Raw genomic sequence first — 19,797 nt, 5'->3', positions numbered from 1 at the left:
ACACGAGGAAAGGCAACGCACATTGCAGAGGAATATGAACTGATTTTGCTGCTCATAAACGATATAGCAGGAATTATGTTGAAAAGTAAATAGCGGGTGGTGTTTTTGTAACCCAGAGAGGACACAAAATGGACCCTAACGGCTGTCACGGGTGTGTCCCTGCTTTTGCTTGTACAGTTCCAGTTGTCGCCCACACACGGCCCTGACAGTCCCGCAACACGGCAGTGCAGTTTGCCAATGTTTATAACAGAGTTTAGGTATTTCTGAATTACATTATATTCAGTCCACATATAAATACAATACATATTTTAAACATAATCATCTTTGTCATCACAGTACTTTATAGCAGTCTCTGCATTCAGGCATGCACAGAGACACATTAACTATGCTTAGCTTTTGAGACAGATGAAGTGTCACAATATATTCCAATGTATATAATTGTATTATGCTTATATCATACTGTACAACACAATAAAGCCAGCGGCTTGTTGTTCACATGTAGGCTACTGTAGGCTACTGTATGACTAGGCTATGTGCAATCTCTTACATGTAGTTACTTTATCAGCTGAAGCTCTATAATTCAGCATTATGAAAATGTGTCTCTCTTCAACAAACTGAGACAGCAACGTTGCTGTCTCAGTTTGTTGAAGAGAGACACAACGCTTTTAGTTAAATGTGTGTGTGTTAAATGTGTGTGTGTTAAATGTGTGTGTGTTTAATGTGTGTGTGTTAAATGTGTGTGTGTTAAATGTGTGTGTGTGTGTGTGTGTGTGTGTGTGTGTGTGTGTGTGTGTGTGTGTGTGTGTGTGTGTGTGTGTGTGTGTGTGTGTGTGTGTTAAATGTGTGTGTCAGGGCTGCGAGTGGCCGGCGGGCGGGGGACGAGAACTGGAACTGTACGTGCAAAAGCGCTAGAGACGCGTCACGGGTCCATTTGGTTACACTCCCAGAGTTAAATTAACACCGGTAAATGAACACTGGAGGGGTCCCTGTCTATATCTGTTGTATGCAGTTCGGCCCGGGAAATACAGTATGTGACAAACTGTGAGAGCCCAACATTTTAATGAACAGCAGCAGCTGCCTTTTTCTCTTCATTAAATATTATTGGCTATAATTCATGAACAACAATTCTACCTTTTCACAGCAGTTGGGCTCATTCTGTTTTTCAAAGTGACTGTCCCACTCAGCAGTTATTGATTGTATTTAACATATTAATTTGGAATGAGCAATGCCTTTGATGTGAGGACGAGAGGTGTGCTGATTAGACAGACTGACAGCTGCCGCAGCACTTCATTTAGCCTGCTTTATCCAGTTGGATTCATTCAACATATATGCTTCATATAGCCTACATATAGCCTGTTGCTGGCCGCCACAGAATCTAATTATCAGCCTAATATAAAAACAAGAGGCTTCAGGGGGAAATGATCGATCGCTTTGTAACTCCAAGTAAGTTTCAATCACTTTGGTTTATGAACAAAGGCTTTGATCTGAAATGGTAGTTGATAGCCTACTGGACACATGGTAATCCACACGGCAGTAGAAATCATTTAGCCTCCCCCCCGAAAGACTGTGGACTTTATTATTTACCGTAGCTCCAACACATTATTGGTTGATGATAACTGGCACAAGGAATTAATAATCAGACTTTGAAGATAACAGAGAGAGAGTTTGAATGGCAGACATCCCTTCAGAATTACGTGCAAGACCGGGTATCATGCATCCTGCGCAGCGTGCCCATAGAGTTATGATATATTGTGTGCCATGCTTAACCGTCCGACCACAAGGAAATAAACAAAAACCCCTTAAATAAAAAACGAAGGTTCCCTAAATCTACAAAGTAACTACGGTAGTTGCTAAAGCTGTCAAATACTAGTAGGGAAGTAAAAAGTAAAATATTTGCAAGAGATATACTGTAGTGGAGTAGAAATATAAAGTACCTCAAGATTTTACTCAAGTACAGTACTTGAGTCAATGCACTTTCCACCACTGACTACATTTCCTAATAAGCAGATGGGGGTAGAGTAACCAAAAACTGTACTCAAGTAAAGTTACGAATCCAAATAAGTATTTCAGTAAGTATCTAGTAGAAAGGATCAGTTTTAACGTTTAGGGTTAGGGTAAAATATGAATGTGTAACTGCATGTCCAATAGAAATAAACAAAATATTGAATAGCATTATGCAAATTCAAATATGACCTAAACCTATCCCTTTAACCACTTTCAACCTGGAGGAGTCACTATGTTGGGCATGTCATTATAGGCAAAACCTTTCAAAAATAACAAATAGCATATCTATTTCACTCAGTCTGGCCTGTGCCCTGAGATGAGTTTGACACCCCTGATTTAAACCTATATCAACACTTGTTTCATTAGAGAGAAGCTACCATTAATTAAAGTACTTCTGTTTTGTGTGCTCTTATAGGCCAGAGGGTTTGCATTCAGAGAGGAAGTGATGAAAGCTTTGAGAAGTAGGTACTCAGTAGCTTGATGAATATATCAACCTTAGTGTATAATCCTAGAATCCTACAGTATGTGGACACCACAGGTAGGCGGGGTTCACCCCAATACTAAGCTGGTAATTTGTAATAAAACCCAGGAAGTAAGATTCTGTATTATTTTGGTTAATAGCAACGTATTATAGTTGGGGTTATTATCGTCTTAATTCACAGTAGGATGTGAATGAATTAATGTCACATGCTGCTGTGTATATGAGCTGTTCATCTAAATTAATCTGATTTCATGAATAAAACAGAATACACACTTACACTTCCTTAAGCCTGGTTTCAGCATCTTCTCTCCACCATGTTTGACACTGAGGGTGAAGGAGAGACAAAGTCAGGCCTGTATATTCTACTACTGTCACTAGATAATAGAAACAATGATTGATAACAATGTTCACCATCAAACATTAAACATTGCTATACATCATCACAGTATGATTTCTATACTCTGAACCTACTAGAACACATTTGAGTGGCAGCAGGTCTCTCCATACCTGAGAGCCTCCAGTGGTAGAGCAGAGAGTTGATCAGTGTCTCCTAGGTGATTGTAGTTTAAGTCCAACACTTTGAGATGGGAGTTGGATCTCAGAGCTGAGACCAGATAAGAACAACCTTCCTCTGTGACCAGACAGCCTGACAACCTATAGTGCGACACACACACACACACACACACACACACACACACACACACACACACACACACACACACACACACACACACACACACACACACACACACACACACACACACACACACACACACACACACACACACACACACACACACACACACAGATGTTAATATTCTAAAGGACCTGAACACACCTGCATGTGATGTGATGCTAATATTCTAAACATACCTGCTACTATATGCTATCTAAACAGTATTATGTACATATATATATTCTTTGATTACATTTTTGACCCGTTTCTATACTGTTTCCTTTCTCTCCTGCTCTTATTCTACCTCTATCTCGCACAAACAATTGTCACCCTCTTCTTTACACCTGTAAACCTGTTATGTGACAATCCCACACACACACACAGACACACACACACACACACACACACACACACACACACACACACACACACACACACACACACACACACACACACACACACACACACACACACACACACACACACACACACACACACACACACACACACACACACACACACACACACACACACCCTGATGTTCTATCTACAAAAAAGGGATATTTTAATATGGAACTATTGGAGACAATATATTTCTATTAGAACCCACAGAGACACCCATGCAGTGCCAAGTCAGTGTTGTGGAGGGTCTCACAGCACACCACTGCTCCAACTGGTCCACACTTTGCACAAATATTGCTCAGTGGTCATTGGGATTGCTGCTTTCCAAACCCTTAATGTATTTTGTATGTTGTAGTTTACATTTTTATTTTATTTTTTGCCCCACATTTTGGCCAGTAGGCGGCCTGTTACACCACATTTGGTTACATATAGAATTATGTTAATTAGTTGTAGGCTATACTTGATGTAATGACAGCTATCAAATACAACTCACTGATGTCATTCAGAGGGTGACACTGATTACATCCCACATGTTCTTCTAATGGTTTTGATTGTCTGTCAGTGTTTATGTCATTCATAAAATCACTCTGCAAGTGATCCAGACGATTTCTCTGTTGTCCCAAATGTGTGTACCATTTGTCATTTAATATCATGTAGACAAGGTTACTGAGCACAATCAATTTATTCCCAACTTCTTCCCAACCATTGAACTTTTTTATTGTGGGAAATGAAGAGGGAATAACTCACAACTTTGTTTATTCTCCTCTATCTAGCCTATAACTCATTCATTCAAACAAATATGTTACATGTGCATGCACACATCATTTGTTTTCCTTATTAAATGAAAACACCACCCTGGATTCACAACACATTCTATAATGACTTTTTCCTTTTCAGAATTAAAACTACATTGCTGCCTACATGTATACAAATACATGATCAATACAAATTACAGTCAAAGCTGATGGGGACAGCTGGGAGGAGGCCTGGTAGTGTCTGTAGTACAGGGGGGCTTTCACATAGGAAGGGGACAAACTTTTTTTTCTAGTTCAATGAATCAATGGTCCAAACTTGGGAAACTTAACAAGTTGTCTTTGCATTCGACAGCTTGACAGATGTTATTATACTATATACTATTGTCTGTGCCCCCCAACACACACACAGACCAAAAAAGAAAAGTAATTAGGATACGCTCCATGTGTAATTACTCCAGAATTGTCATCTGTTGAACAGGTTCATGAATACTGACCTGAGGGTCTCCAGTGTACAGTGTGGACTCCCCAGTCCAACGCAGAGCGCCTTCACGCCTGAATCGAGTAGATCATTATTGCTTAGATCCATTTCTTTCAAATTAGAGGAGCTGGAGCTGAAAACTGATGATAACTCCTCACAGCATCTCTCTGACAGGTTACAGCCACTCAGCCTGAAGAAACAGTAGTGATTACATCATTGTTTGTATTTTATGCTTCTGTTAAAGTAACATCACATTATACATTAAACATATCCAATCAATCCACTTTATTGTCACAACACAGTTACAGGTAAAAGTTATTAGAAAAAGTTAAAAGTTAAGTAAAGTTAAGTATTATTTAAAATAAATTCAGGCTTTCACGTTTGCAGTTCAAGTGGTAAAAGATTACAAGTAAAAAATGGAAAATAAAAAGAGCACAAAAAGCCTGAAAATAGCACCATGTTAAGATCAGTATTCTGTCATATATATAAAGAGGTCAGATATCACATGTAGTGCATTCAATAAAGTTGGGCCGCTGGGCCAGTGGGCCACTGGGCCAAAAAAAAAAAAAAAAAAAAGTATTTCTTTTTATTTTATTTTTTTTCCAAAAAAAAAAATCGCTCCCGTTTTAGGATTATTACGGTCATTTCAGGATCGCGTGAGATGCTTTCCAGCAGGGGCCTCAGTGCGGCTGCAGAGTTCATGTGCAGGGCTGGGCTGAAACAGTGAAACGCTCCCCCCCCCCCCCCCCCCCCCCCCCCCGTTGACAAAACGGCCCGGGGGGTGGTCATGGATGAACTTCAACCTGGTGTTTGCACTGTCTTTCTGCCTTTTTGTGTGGGGAAAAACACAGAAAACCCCCAAAAAATCACCAAAAAAATCGCGAGGAGTCCCCCCCGACGCACAGCCCCCCTAGGTATTAAGGACTTCCCGCGTGCCTGTATCTTTGTGTTGTGCTGGTGGAGGCAGAGTTACATTTTCTGGGGGGATGGGGGGAACCCATGGTTTTAATATCATCAAGTATATAGGGCTTAAGGGGTTAAGAAAATATCTGCCACTCTTATTCCTTTTAAACAAATAAAACCTTGGGTGGAGGTATGTGCTAGTGCAATGTTCTAGTTTAATACAAGCTGGGCTAGTTGATGAAGAGTTCTGGTGGTTTTAAGGGATTTCTGTATCCTCCTCAAACTCTCATGTTTACACTCCACAGGTTCAAGGTGATGTTTACACTCCACAGAGAAGCACAAATGACAGTAAATCTACACAAAGGGACATTTTAATATAGAGCTATTGGAGACAATATTCAGTGAATCAATGGTCTAGACTTGTGAAACTCAACAAGTTGTCTTTACATTTGACAGCTTGACAGACCAATCAGAATATGCTTGATGCTCCGTCCCTTTTCCCACAAGAATCACAAACCTTCGTCATTTCATATTACACACACACACACACACACACACACACACACACACACACACACACACACACACACACACACACACACACACACACACACACACACACACACACACACACACACACACAAAGAAGAGTAATTAGGATAAGCTCCATGTGTTATTACTCCAGAAAATTGTCATCTGTTGAACAGGTTCATGAATACTGACCTGAGGGTCTCCAGTGTACAGTCTGGACTCCCCAGTCCAACACAGAGCTGAGTCACGCTTGAATCGTACAGATGATTATTGCTTAGATCCATTTCTTTCAAACCAGAGGAGCTGAGAACTGATAACTCCTCACAGCATCTCTCTGACAGGTTACAGCCACTCAGCCTGAAGAAACAGTAGTGATTACATCATTGTTTGTATTTTATGAAACATCACATTATACATGAATCATATCCAGTTATTAGTATTAGCGGGGTAAAAATAAAATAAAAAAAAACTTCACACAAGTGACTTTCAATGGAATTTTAAAAACATTTCAGTTAATATTTTTATAATCGCATTTGTTTGTATGTCTATCTATCCGTTAGTAAAATAAGTCATGAACAGATGGCCAAGCTTTCATGGAACTTAGAGGGGAAATTCAGTAGACTGCCATGACAAGATGATTAAAGTTGGGGTCAAATAGCCTGGCTACTGTTGGCTATTGTGCACATTATAGATTATAGATATGTCCTGATTATAGTGTCATTGTCGCTGCAGCTAGCAACCACAATAATGTGTCAATACAGAACATGAGCACATGGGGCTCGCCTTATCCATGCGTCTGGTGTAGCTGGTATGATTGACATCCATTGGAGCTTTCCAAACGCATACGCACACAATAAATTCCACGCACAGACGCACATTTTCACACCCGATGTAGTTCGGCCGTGACTTTCTTTCTACTAACAACGAACCACCTGCTATCTGTAAGCCTACAGTGAGGAGCTATGACCCGGGTGTGGGAGGTAATGCTAGCTGGGACCTGCGACCCACACTGACTTCATTTGGGACTTCCACACTGACTTCATGCTTAGATTTTATTACCTTTGCCTTGCACATTATGTTTGTCTCAACTGTGTTGATTTTAGTATCTTTGTTATCTTACCTCTGAATTTTAATTGATTGTTGTTTTGTATCCTTATGGATGGTTTATATCTTAGCATTGTAAAGCACTGTGTAACATTGTTTTTGAAAAGTGCTTTAGAAATAAAGTGTATTATTATTATTATTGATTTTATTGTTATTATAAATTTACTATTATTATTATTAATGTATTATTATTATTATTATTATTATTATTTTGTATTATCATTATAATAAAAGGAAAGCGGTCAGTCCGAGTCAGTGCAGTGTTGTGTGTACCAGGTGTGCGCTTGGCCGCCACGGTAAACACCACAGTGGTAAAGCACCACGTTTAAAACAACAACACTGAACGGAACAGAGATAGACAGACAGACAGATATAAAGACGAACAAAAACTTTAACTGTTGTTCGTGGTTGTAAATATAAATATTTCCATCCCTCCATAGCAATCAGACTTAAGATAAACGAGGGAAGAAAGACAGGCAGACAGAGCTTCCTACATGCATCCCCCAGCTGATAATCATTATGATTAATGGATGTGTTCAAACGGGTCAGGCTCATCCAACGCCTATGCACACATACACAGAATGTATATTAGTCTATGTTTGAGCAAGGTTCCTAATTTAAAACATTAGTGTTCAAATCAATTAACCATTTTAACCCTTCCATTCCTTTTTTGGATTCTTCAAAAAAAATCTATAAATAGCCGATCTACAAGCCCACGACAAATCATGAAACAACAGGTTGTAGATCTGCTATTTTTACTATTCATTATTTGTATAGGAATGAAGTGGTTAAATTCTTGCATTTTCTTTCCTATAACAGAAAAATGACTCATTAAATGTATCCAGTTATCAGTTCACCTACAGAGCTCTATTGGAGACTTTGATCACTGGCAGCAGCCCCAGAAGAGCCTCCTCTGAAGCTTGGTATTTCTTCAGGTCAAACACATCCAGCTCCTTTTCTGATAACATCAACATGAAGGCCAGAGCTGACCACTGAGCAGAAGAGAGTTTTTTTGTGGAGAGACTTCCTGAGTACCGTTGGATCTCCTCCTCTAGAGAATGATCATTCATCTCATTCAGACAGTGAAACAGATTGATGCTTCTCTCTGGAGAGTCGTTCTCTCTGATCATCTTCTTGATGTACTGGACTGTCTTCTTATTGGTCTGTGATCTACTTCCTGTTTGTCCCAACAGTGTTTTTAAGAGAGTCTGATTGGTTTTCACTGAGAGGCCCATCAGGAAACGGAGGAACAGGTCCCAGTGTCCATTGGAACTCTGTAAGGCCTTGTCTACAGCACTCTGGTAGAGGTCAGTGTCAGGTTTGGGCGGCATGGAGGTTGTTTGTGGTTCTGACAGAAGTTTGGGCAGCATGGAGGTTGTTTTTGGTTCTGACAGAAGTTTGGGCAGCATGGAGGTTGTTTGTGGTTCTGACAGAAGTTTGGGCAGCATGGAGGTTGTTTTTGGTTCTGACAGAAGGTTGACACCAGTGTTGATGAATGTGACAAAGACATGAAGAGCAGCTAGAAACTCCTGAACACTCAGATGGACAAAGCAGAACACCTCTTCTTTGGCCCACCCATTCTTCTGCTTCATAAACATCTGTGTGAACACTCCTGAGTACATTGCTGCATCTCTGCTATTAATGCCACACTCTGTCAGGTCTTCTTCATAGAAGATCAGGTTGCCTTTCTCCAGCTGTTTATAAGCCAACTTCCCCAAAGACAGAATGGCCTGACCTGGATTCCAGTCAGAATGTGTCTGAGCTCCATCACGATACTTCACATTTGTCTGTTTGGACTGAACCAACATGAAGTGAACTGTACTTTCTGTGCTTGTTTTTGAAAACTGTTAATAAATAATTCAATCAATCAATCAATCAATCAATCAATCAATCAATCAATCAATCAATCAATCAATCAATCAAGAAACCTTTCATTTCCACATCCTAACTGTTTGTGTTTCTTCCTACGTGATCATACTACAGCGCCTTCAGTTACAGTTTTGGACATATGAGGTTGAAGAAGTCATTTCTTTCTTTTTCATATTTTTTTTACTCCATAGTTTTTGGATGATTGCACAATTATAAAGAAGTGATTTGATTGCGGGTAACAAAATCCTGGCTAGACAATTCCCTGTGGGCTGTTGGTGGGAGCATGTTTGTGGGGGAAAAAAGGTCTATTGCCCTCAACATACAGTAAAACATTAACAATATAACTTAAGAGTGCTATACAAATGTACAGCAATAGCAATTCAAGAGGCAGTGCTCTGCCTCTACCCATATGGACTTGTGTACTGCATTATGAAATACACACGTAGGATATAGGTAGACCTACAGTATAGGATTATACACACACACACACACACACACACACACACACACACACACACACACACACACACGCACGAAAGACTGGCTCTAAACTTTATTGCATTTTCCTTTAACTAATACGCGTCTCATGTAGTAAGTTACATGTCTGTCCCTGTTGAGGTCCTAGTATTATTTCATTACTACAGTAAAACTGTTCAGTATGGATAAGCTTGCATGCTCAGGGGACACATTAAGTTTTGTCCTTCAGGTTGACAGGATCGTGTCAGAGGTCGCGTCCAACCTAGACACAAGATCTAAATGTTTCAATAGAAGAGCAGGGAAACCAGTTATATTGTATTAACATACTCTACCATACAGATTGGACAAAGTAACATTTAATTCACTAAACAAAATTGCATAGGCTAATAGAGCTTTTACACTGTTGTTGCTGTACATGCAATAGAATAACAATTTGATATATACAAAAAAAAGTGTCCGTTCACAAACTTTAAAGCCGTTTGTTCTCTGGTTTGTGATGAAATTCCTGACTTAAGGGGAAATAATGAAGTCAACACACTGAGGGCCAGCTGAGAGGTAATCCCTGGGACAAAATGTGCTAATATGTAAGAGCAAATGTGCACACACACACACGATCGCGCGTGCGCACACGCACACACACGCACATGCACACATACACACACACGCGCGCGCGTGCGCACGCACGGACAAGGACACTAAACAACGCCTTCTTTTGTGTCGACCTCTTTTGGTAGACAGACAGACCAATATAGATGGGTTTATTATGAAAATGTCATCGCTGTCTACATGTTGTGTTGCAACACGCCGTGAGCTTGTAGATCTGCTGAATGTTGGCCCCAGATGCTATAGGGTTCAAGTTAACCCATTTAGGCCGATTCTAAAAACGCCTTCTAAATTTCTGGGGGAAAAAAAACGTATAAAATTAATGTTGCTATATCGTCTCTGTCGGGTGGAAACCTCATATGTCCAAAACTGTTACTTTTCAGCATTCAAAAAAACATTTTCAAAAATTTAAAAATCAGCAAAAGAAGCAGATCTACAAGCTCAAAACGTATCGCTTCGCGCCGCGTTTTGAGCTTGTAGATCTGCTACTGTGTGTGATGAATGTGATAGACAACTAAAAGTTGTTCAAACAGCCAAATGAACACAACACACACACACACACACACACACACTCACACTCACACACACACACACACACACACACACACACACACACACACACACACACACACACACACACACTGGAAGACACTTCTCTGACAAAACCTCAAAGCATGTCACAAGACTTCTGCCGAGAAACAGAAAAAAGGAAGTGAAATCTAAGCTGTGTACCGTACAGGAAACCAAGTGCTGTCAGTCAGCAATATTTTAAGTACGTATTTGTCCGTCTCCATTAGCAACAGCGGCACAGCGACGTGAAGAACGGGAACTATACACTTTCTGACCAACCACAGATAATTTCACAACTCCAAGCCATATTGCTTTCTTGGGGTTTAATCCTTTTAGCAGACCTTGTACAGAACTGTACTTTCTGTGCTTGTTTTTGAAAACTGTTAATAAATAATTCAATCAATCAATCAATCAATCAATCAATCAATCAATCAATCAATCAATCAATCAATCAATCAATCAATCAATCAATCAATCAATCAAGAAACCTTTCATTTCCACATCCTAACTGTTTGTGTTTCTTCCTACGTGATCATACTACAGCGCCTTCAGTTACAGTTTTGGACATATGAGGTTGAAGAAGTGTTGTCATTAACATATCTTTTTCTTTCTTTTTCATATTTTTTTTACTCCATAGTTTTTGGATGATTGCACAATTATAAAGAAGTGATTTGATTGCGGGTAACAAAATCCTGGCTAGACAATTCCCTGTGGGCTGTTGGTGGGAGCATGTTTGTGGGGGAAAAAAGGTCTATTGCCCTCAACATACAGTAAAACATTAACAATATAACTTAAGAGTGCTATACAAATGTACAGCAATAGCAATTCAAGAGGCAGTGCTCTGCCTCTACCCATATGGACTTGTGTACTGCATTATGAAATACACACGTAGGATATAGGTAGACCTACAGTATAGGATTATACAGTATAGGCTTCACTAAACTAGCTGTTCATAGTCTACTTGGCATGTACCTCCTATTAAGAAGTGATTCACAAATCTTAGCTCTCTCTCTCTCTCACACACACACACACACACACACACACACACACACACACACACACACACACACACACACACACACACACACACACACACACACACACACACACACACACACACACACACACACACACACACACACACACACACACGCACGAAAGACTGGCTCTAAACTTTATTGCATTTTCCTTTAACTAATACGCGTCTCATGTAGTAAGTTACATGTCTGTCCCTGTTGAGGTCCTAGTATTATTTCATTACTACAGTAAAACTGTTCAGTATGGATAAGCTTGCATGCTCAGGGGACACATTAAGTTTTGTCCTTCAGGTTGACAGGATCGTGTCAGAGGTCGCGTCCAACCTAGACACAAGATCTAAATGTTTCAATAGAAGAGCAGGGAAACCAGTTATATTGTATTAACATACTCTACCATACAGATTGGACAAAGTAACATTTAATTCACTAAACAAAATTGCATAGGCTAATAGAGCTTTTACACTGTTGTTGCTGTACATGCAATAGAATAACAATTTGATATATACAAAAAAAAGTGTCCGTTCACAAACTTTAAAGCCGTTTGTTCTCTGGTTTGTGATGAAATTCCTGACTTAAGGGGAAATAATGAAGTCAACACACTGAGGGCCAGCTGAGAGGTAATCCCTGGGACAAAATGTGCTAATATGTAAGAGCAAATGTGCACACACACACACACGATCGCGCGTGCGCACACGCACACACACGCACATGCACACATACACACACACGCGCGCGCGTGCGCACGGACAAGGACACTAAACAACGCCTTCTTTTGTGTCGACCTCTTTTGGTAGACAGACAGACCAATATAGATGGGTTTATTATGAAAATGTCATCGCTGTCTACATGTTGTGTTGCAACACGCCGTGAGCTTGTAGATCTGCTGAATGTTGGCCCCAGATGCTATAGGGTTCAAGTTAACCCATTTAGGCCGATTCTAAAAACGCCTTCTAAATTTCTGGGGGAAAAAAAACGTATAAAATTAATGTTGCTATATCGTCTCTGTCGGGTGGAAACCTCATATGTCCAAAACTGTTACTTTTCAGCATTCAAAAAAACATTTTCAAAAATTTAAAAATCAGCAAAAGAAGCAGATCTACAAGCTCAAAACGTATCGCTTCGCGCCGCGTTTTGAGCTTGTAGATCTGCTACTGTGTGTGATGAATGTGATAGACAACTAAAAGTTGTTCAAACAGCCAAATGAACACAACACACACACACACACACACTCACACTCACACACACACACACACACACACACACACACACACACACACACACACACACACACTGGAAGACACTTCTCTGACAAAACCTCAAAGCATGTCACAAGACTTCTGCCGAGAAACAGAAAAAAGGAAGTGAAATCTAAGCTGTGTACCGTACAGGAAACCAAGTGCTGTCAGTCAGCAATATTTTAAGTACGTATTTGTCCGTCTCCATTAGCAACAGCGGCACAGCGACGTGAAGAACGGGAACTATACACTTTCTGACCAACCACAGATAATTTCACAACTCCAAGCCATATTGCTTTCTTGGGGTTTAATCCTTTTAGCAGACCTTGTACAGAACTGTACTTTCTGTGCTTGTTTTTGAAAACTGTTAATAAATAATTCAATCAATCAATCAATCAATCAATCAATCAATCAATCAATCAATCAATCAATCAATCAATCAATCAATCAAGAAACCTTTCATTTCCACATCCTAACTGTTTGTGTTTCTTCCTACGTGATCATACTACAGCGCCTTCAGTTACAGTTTTGGACATATGAGGTTGAAGAAGTGTTGTCATTAACATATCTTTTTCTTTCTTTTTCATATTTTTTTTACTCCATAGTTTTTGGATGATTGCACAATTATAAAGAAGTGATTTGATTGCGGGTAACAAAATCCTGGCTAGACAATTCCCTGTGGGCTGTTGGTGGGAGCATGTTTGTGGGGGAAAAAAGGTCTATTGCCCTCAACATACAGTAAAACATTAACAATATAACTTAAGAGTGCTATACAAATGTACAGCAATAGCAATTCAAGAGGCAGTGCTCTGCCTCTACCCATATGGACTTGTGTACTGCATTATGAAATACACACGTAGGATATAGGTAGACCTACAGTATAGGATTATACAGTATAGGCTTCACTAAACTAGCTGTTCATAGTCTACTTGGCATGTACCTCCTATTAAGAAGTGATTCACAAATCTTAGCTCTCTCTCTCTCTCACACACACACACACACACACACACACACACACACACACACACACACACACACACACACACACACACACACACACACACACACACACACACACACACACACACACACACACACACACACACACACACACACGCACGAAAGACTGGCTCTAAACTTTATTGCATTTTCCTTTAACTAATACGCGTCTCATGTAGTAAGTTACATGTCTGTCCCTGTTGAGGTCCTAGTATTATTTCATTACTACAGTAAAACTGTTCAGTATGGATAAGCTTGCATGCTCAGGGGACACATTAAGTTTTGTCCTTCAGGTTGACAGGATCGTGTCAGAGGTCGCGTCCAACCTAGACACAAGATCTAAATGTTTCAATAGAAGAGCAGGGAAACCAGTTATATTGTATTAACATACTCTACCATACAGATTGGACAAAGTAACATTTAATTCACTAAACAAAATTGCATAGGCTAATAGAGCTTTTACACTGTTGTTGGTGTACATGCAATAGAATAACAATTTGATATATACAAAAAAAAGTGTCCGTTCACAAACTTTAAAGCCGTTTGTTCTCTGGTTTGTGATGAAATTCCTGACTTAAGGGGAAATAATGAAGTCAACACACTGAGGGCCAGCTGAGAGGTAATCCCTGGGACAAAATGTGCTAATATGTAAGAGCAAATGTGCACACACACACACACGATCGCGCGTGCGCACACGCACACACACGCACATGCACACATACACACACACGCGCGCGCGTGCGCACGCACGGACAAGGACACTAAACAACGCCTTCTTTTGTGTCGACCTCTTTTGGTAGACAGACAGACCAATATAGATGGGTTTATTATGAAAATGTCATCGCTGTCTACATGTTGTGTTGCAACACGCCGTGAGCTTGTAGATCTGCTGAATGTTGGCCCCAGATGCTATAGGGTTCAAGTTAACCCATTTAGGCCGATTCTAAAAACGCCTTCTAAATTTCTGGGGGAAAAAAAACGTATAAAATTAATGTTGCTATATCGTCTCTGTCGGGTGGAAACCTCATATGTCCAAAACTGTTACTTTTCAGCATTCAAAAAAACATTTTCAAAAATTTAAAAATCAGCAAAAGAAGCAGATCTACAAGCTCAAAACGTATCGCTTCGCGCCGCGTTTTGAGCTTGTTGATCTGCTACTTTTAATGCTTTTGTGTGACGTTGATCGAGTTGGTGTTAATTCGCAAAAAAGTTAGAATATGGAGATAAGAGGTTTCTGCCCGACAACAACGATATAATGTAGCAACAACTCAAATGACACAGAGGCGTTCCCAGCGTGAAAGGTATAACAACGTATACTGTAGTGGTGTAACAGGTCTAAATGGGTTCAAATGTGATGGTTGCATAACAGGAATGAGGCAAGTTCATTACAGTTTGGGGGGTGTTTTGATCGCAAGCGGCTAAGAAACATTTACCAAAGTAAACCGCCACAACAGGAAATGCTTAACCACTTAAGCCCTACTCACTGTATATATACTTCATTGTGCAACAGTTAGTGAAAATCCCCAATCTGCAAGCTCACAACGTGCGGCATCGTGAAGCATTGTGAGCTACATCTACTGATGTGTTAGCGAAACCAGCTGTTAGTGATGTTGTGCATGGTCAGGTACATCATAGTTTTACATCGCAAACTGTCTGTTAGCTATTAGTTTATACAAAGCTCTATCTGCAGTTGGCTACACTTAACTTCTTTAAAGAGGTGGTGCCATGTTTTTGCACTTTTTCTGTTTTTCATGTGTCTATGAGGTTGATATAACTTCATTAAGCCCCCTGGTGGTGTTTTTATGGTGTTTTATGTCTTCTCTGACTATTTGGAGTTTCTTCCTGGAGGCTGAAACCTTGAGGGTCAAACGTGCCAATAGAGAAACAGCGCTTTAGTGACATCACAAAGCCCACACCCTCCCCCTCATTATCATAACACAACAGGTGTGGGCATGAGGAGGAGGAGGGACTAGGCCAGGTGGGTGGTGCTAAGGTGGTGGAGGAGGTGCTAAGGTGAGAACCAGGTATACTTAATGAACTGGAGGCGTGTCCACATAAAAACAACATTTTAACACTTACTGTACACTTTTCTTTTGTTGAAAAAAATCCTTACATAATAATAATACCTTATGATCAGGTTTTAGGGTTGAAAAATATCATGGCACTCCATCTTTAACACTGGCAACACGGGCCCCTACACCCATGTCGCACCGCCGATCCGACCAATATGTCATAATGTCGGGGGGCTTTGTCAGAGTACACATTGTACCTGTCTGTCTAAGCCCTGATGTCATTGGTTGGATCGTCTGTTCTGGACAACTGGATATCCATATATGCCCATATATATGGACATATCGGTCGGATCGATGGTTCTGGACAACCGCAGATCTGGACAACTAGCCAGCGGGCACCGCCCTCCCTCGAGTCCTTGCCGATGCACGAGCCGAGTTTGAAGTCGGTTGGTCCCATATATGCACATGACCATATATGTGTATAGCGGTCTGATCTGCGGCTCTGGACAACCGGATCTCCATATATATGGGTATATCGGGTTTGTTTACGGTTATGTCTGAGTCATAGTGACATGCCTATATATGGAAGTATCGGCTTTGTTTATGGTTATGTCTGAGTCAGAGTGACGTGGCCGCGGTCTGCCGGCCAACCGGCCAGTCCTCCTTTAAGCCAATTTTAATATAGAATGATAACAGTCCTGACCTTCCTGGAATGTAATGTTTTAGAAGAGACACCAGTTCCATAAAGGTCACACAGACAGAAGTGTCCTTTAGGAAGGCACTGAACACCATCTGCCCACTATAAGCCCACAGGGAAATGGAAATTAATTGAATTTACACTGTTTTGTTCAAAGTTTTCGAGCATTTTTGCGTGTAGAGTAACTCATTACATTACATTACATTACATTACAGTCATTTAGCAGACGCTTTTATCCAAAGCGACTTACAGTGCATTCAACAAAGGTTGTCAAGAAAACTACTAATCACCAGAAGTCTTAAGTGCATTCTCTTCTAAAACAAGCAACTAAGAGTATACCTAGTGCAATATATCAGCTACCTACCTTTACCATTGTATTTAAAATATATTAAACATAGCTTGCCATACATTTGAGTCAACCATTAAGAATACTTGCTCAAAAGGTTTCTGACCAAATCATTGAGGATAAATTGGTTAGAGCGGCACCATGTAACTTTTTTTTATGAATAAAATGTAATTTTGTCCAATCTGTATGGTAGAGTATGTTAATACATATAACTTATACGATTGGGGTGGTTGTATTTTGTCTCCCTGCTCTTCTATTAAGACATTTAGATCGTGTCAAAGGTCATGTCTCACGTAGACACAGGATCTGACATGAATTATTACCTGAAGGTCAAGATTCAATTTATCCCCTGAGCAAGCAGGCAGGCTCTATTAGCTCAATGATAAAAATGCAGCACTTGCGTAGGAAACCGGGTTCAAATCTGGGGTAGAAGAGGAAAGTTACATAGTGCAGCTTTAAAGGATCTACACCATGAATTAAAACAAATATATATTTAATATCATATTGTTTATGTCCCTCAAACGTTTTTCAAAAGGTTTGAGCCTAAATCAAGCCTCAGATATACTCATTCCAACTAACTTCTCTGTGGCTTATAAAGCACTTTCACCTGCAATACCACATTGTCCTGTTTGGCACGGGCGCTATTGAGCCAGTTTGTATGCATGTTATCTCCTGGTTCTGTGTTGAAAAGGTAAAAATAAATAAATAATAATAATATATATTTTCTTTTATTTTATTTCTTTTTGGAACTGGAAAAATGGGAGGGATTGTACCCTGACGTGACGCCACGTCAGGGTGCAAATCAGTTTGGCCTGTTTTGAGACCAATTTACAGAAAACCCCAGATTTGCTGTGAAAGCCTGAGTGTTCAAACTGGGGTATTTTTGGGATAGAAGAGAGGAAGGGGAGACCAAAAACACACAAAAAGGTTAAAATTCATGGTGTAGCCCCTTTAAGTAAGTAAGTAAGCCAGATATACTGTATATAAGTTAGATACTGTGTATTCAGAAGACGTGTCAAATTAGACTACATTTTCAGACCACAAAGGAATGAAACAGAGGATGTACACAGTACAAATCCTGAATAGCAATGTAAGTCTGAGAGTGTACGAAAGTACCCATAAGGGTCCATTAAGTTATGTGTGTACACTCCCAGAGTTACATTAACACTTAGGATTCTACAGCGTACAGAGATTCCAGTGACACCCACTAAGCTGACCCTGAAACAGATTGTGCAGTGTTCTGACACACACACACACACACACACACACACACACACACACACACACACACACACACACACACACACACACACACACACACACACACACACACACACACACACACACACACACACACACACACACACACACACACACACACACACACCTTATATCACCCTAAATATATACCTAAATATACCCTAAATAATTTAGATGAACCAATACTAGATTTGAATCGCTATAGCTTAACTTTAATTCCAATTAAGCACATCGAAGTCAACCAGATGTGATATACTAGCAGGGAAGATTAGCCAGGTTCTCAGTCATGACTGTGGATTTCTTGCGATTCAAAGCATGAAGGAAGAATCCTTACATTTACATAAATAAAGATGTCACTGGCTGAGTGGAAGTAATTGAAAGGCTTTTTGAAAGACTAAATAAGGAGCTTCGGTGTCAAATGTTTTGGATCCTAAACTGACACCATACATGTGTTGCTTTTCAATACAACCGATGTACAGTATGGTAATATTTTAAACATGTCTTGGCAACTTCCAATAGTAGTATGTTGAGGCTACGCATACTAATTATCAACATTGTCCATTATTTACATTAAACTTTTTTTTTCTCACACAGACTATTAACTTGTGCATTGTGTTGTCTATTCGACAAAGCCTGCCAACTTTGAAGCAATACTGTCTGTCTTCTTGTAACACACACACGCACAGGCACGCGCGAGCACGCACACAGTATACCCACACTGTGTTTATTGATAGTTTGATATTTAGCTTAATATTTGCTTGGACAAAGAGTGATTGTGTGATGAAGGAATACCCATGGCTCTCTGCCCCCAGCCCCCCCTTCTCTCTCTCTCTCTCTGCTAGCTACATAACATAGGACAGACAGCCAGCCAAAAAGAAAAACATCATCTGTTGGACGGACAGACAGACAGACAGACAGACAGACAGACAGACAGACAGACAGACAGACAGACAGAGAGACCTTATGTAATGCTGATTTGTCATGAAGAAGAAGAGTGTTTTGTGTGGATTTAAACTGATCGTACTACTAACTAAAGTTTTTAACTACCTTTGACAGATTAGTCTTACAAAGATACTCTCACAAAGTCCAACTTTGTGAGAGTATCCTGGGCCTAGTCCGTTTTCTCGGGGACGATTTCAATTGCGTTGGAACTTAAACAAGGATTGTTTTCTTTGGAGATCACTTTTATCACTGGACATCAGGACAAATATCCACGTATGAGGACTAATTTATTGCCAACTTACCCATGGCAGTCATTACCTTGGGCTACAGTACGTACGCTCTGCCAACGCTAAATAAGTCTCTAGCAGAGTGAAGTCTTTTGGAGGGAATAAGGGGACGTATTTATCCCGCCTTTT

General features: G+C 40.2%; 1 protein-coding gene across 1 annotated transcript in view; it reads right to left on the bottom strand.

The window, feature by feature from the left end:
- LOC308080164 (uncharacterized protein) overlaps positions 1 to 9,142 on the bottom strand; it is a gene marked incomplete at its 5' end in the record, with an annotated part of 12,656 nt that extends 3,514 nt beyond the window's left edge. Inside the window, 5 exons of the mRNA XM_080421941.1 lie at positions 2,763 to 2,809; positions 2,993 to 3,139; positions 4,813 to 4,986; positions 6,423 to 6,587; positions 8,196 to 9,142. Coding sequence (XP_080278067.1) covers positions 2,763 to 2,809; positions 2,993 to 3,139; positions 4,813 to 4,986; positions 6,423 to 6,587; positions 8,196 to 9,142 — 1,480 coding nt within the window. The remainder of the gene's footprint in view (positions 1 to 2,762; positions 2,810 to 2,992; positions 3,140 to 4,812; positions 4,987 to 6,422; positions 6,588 to 8,195) is intronic.
- Between the last annotated feature and the right edge of the window lie 10,655 nt (positions 9,143 to 19,797).

Source organism: Gymnoscopelus braueri (assembly GCF_963280865.1).
Source record: "Gymnoscopelus braueri genome assembly, chromosome: 24".
Taxonomy (NCBI): Eukaryota; Metazoa; Chordata; class Actinopteri; order Myctophiformes; family Myctophidae; genus Gymnoscopelus; species Gymnoscopelus braueri.
This window is presented reverse-complemented; position numbering and strand designations above follow the sequence as displayed.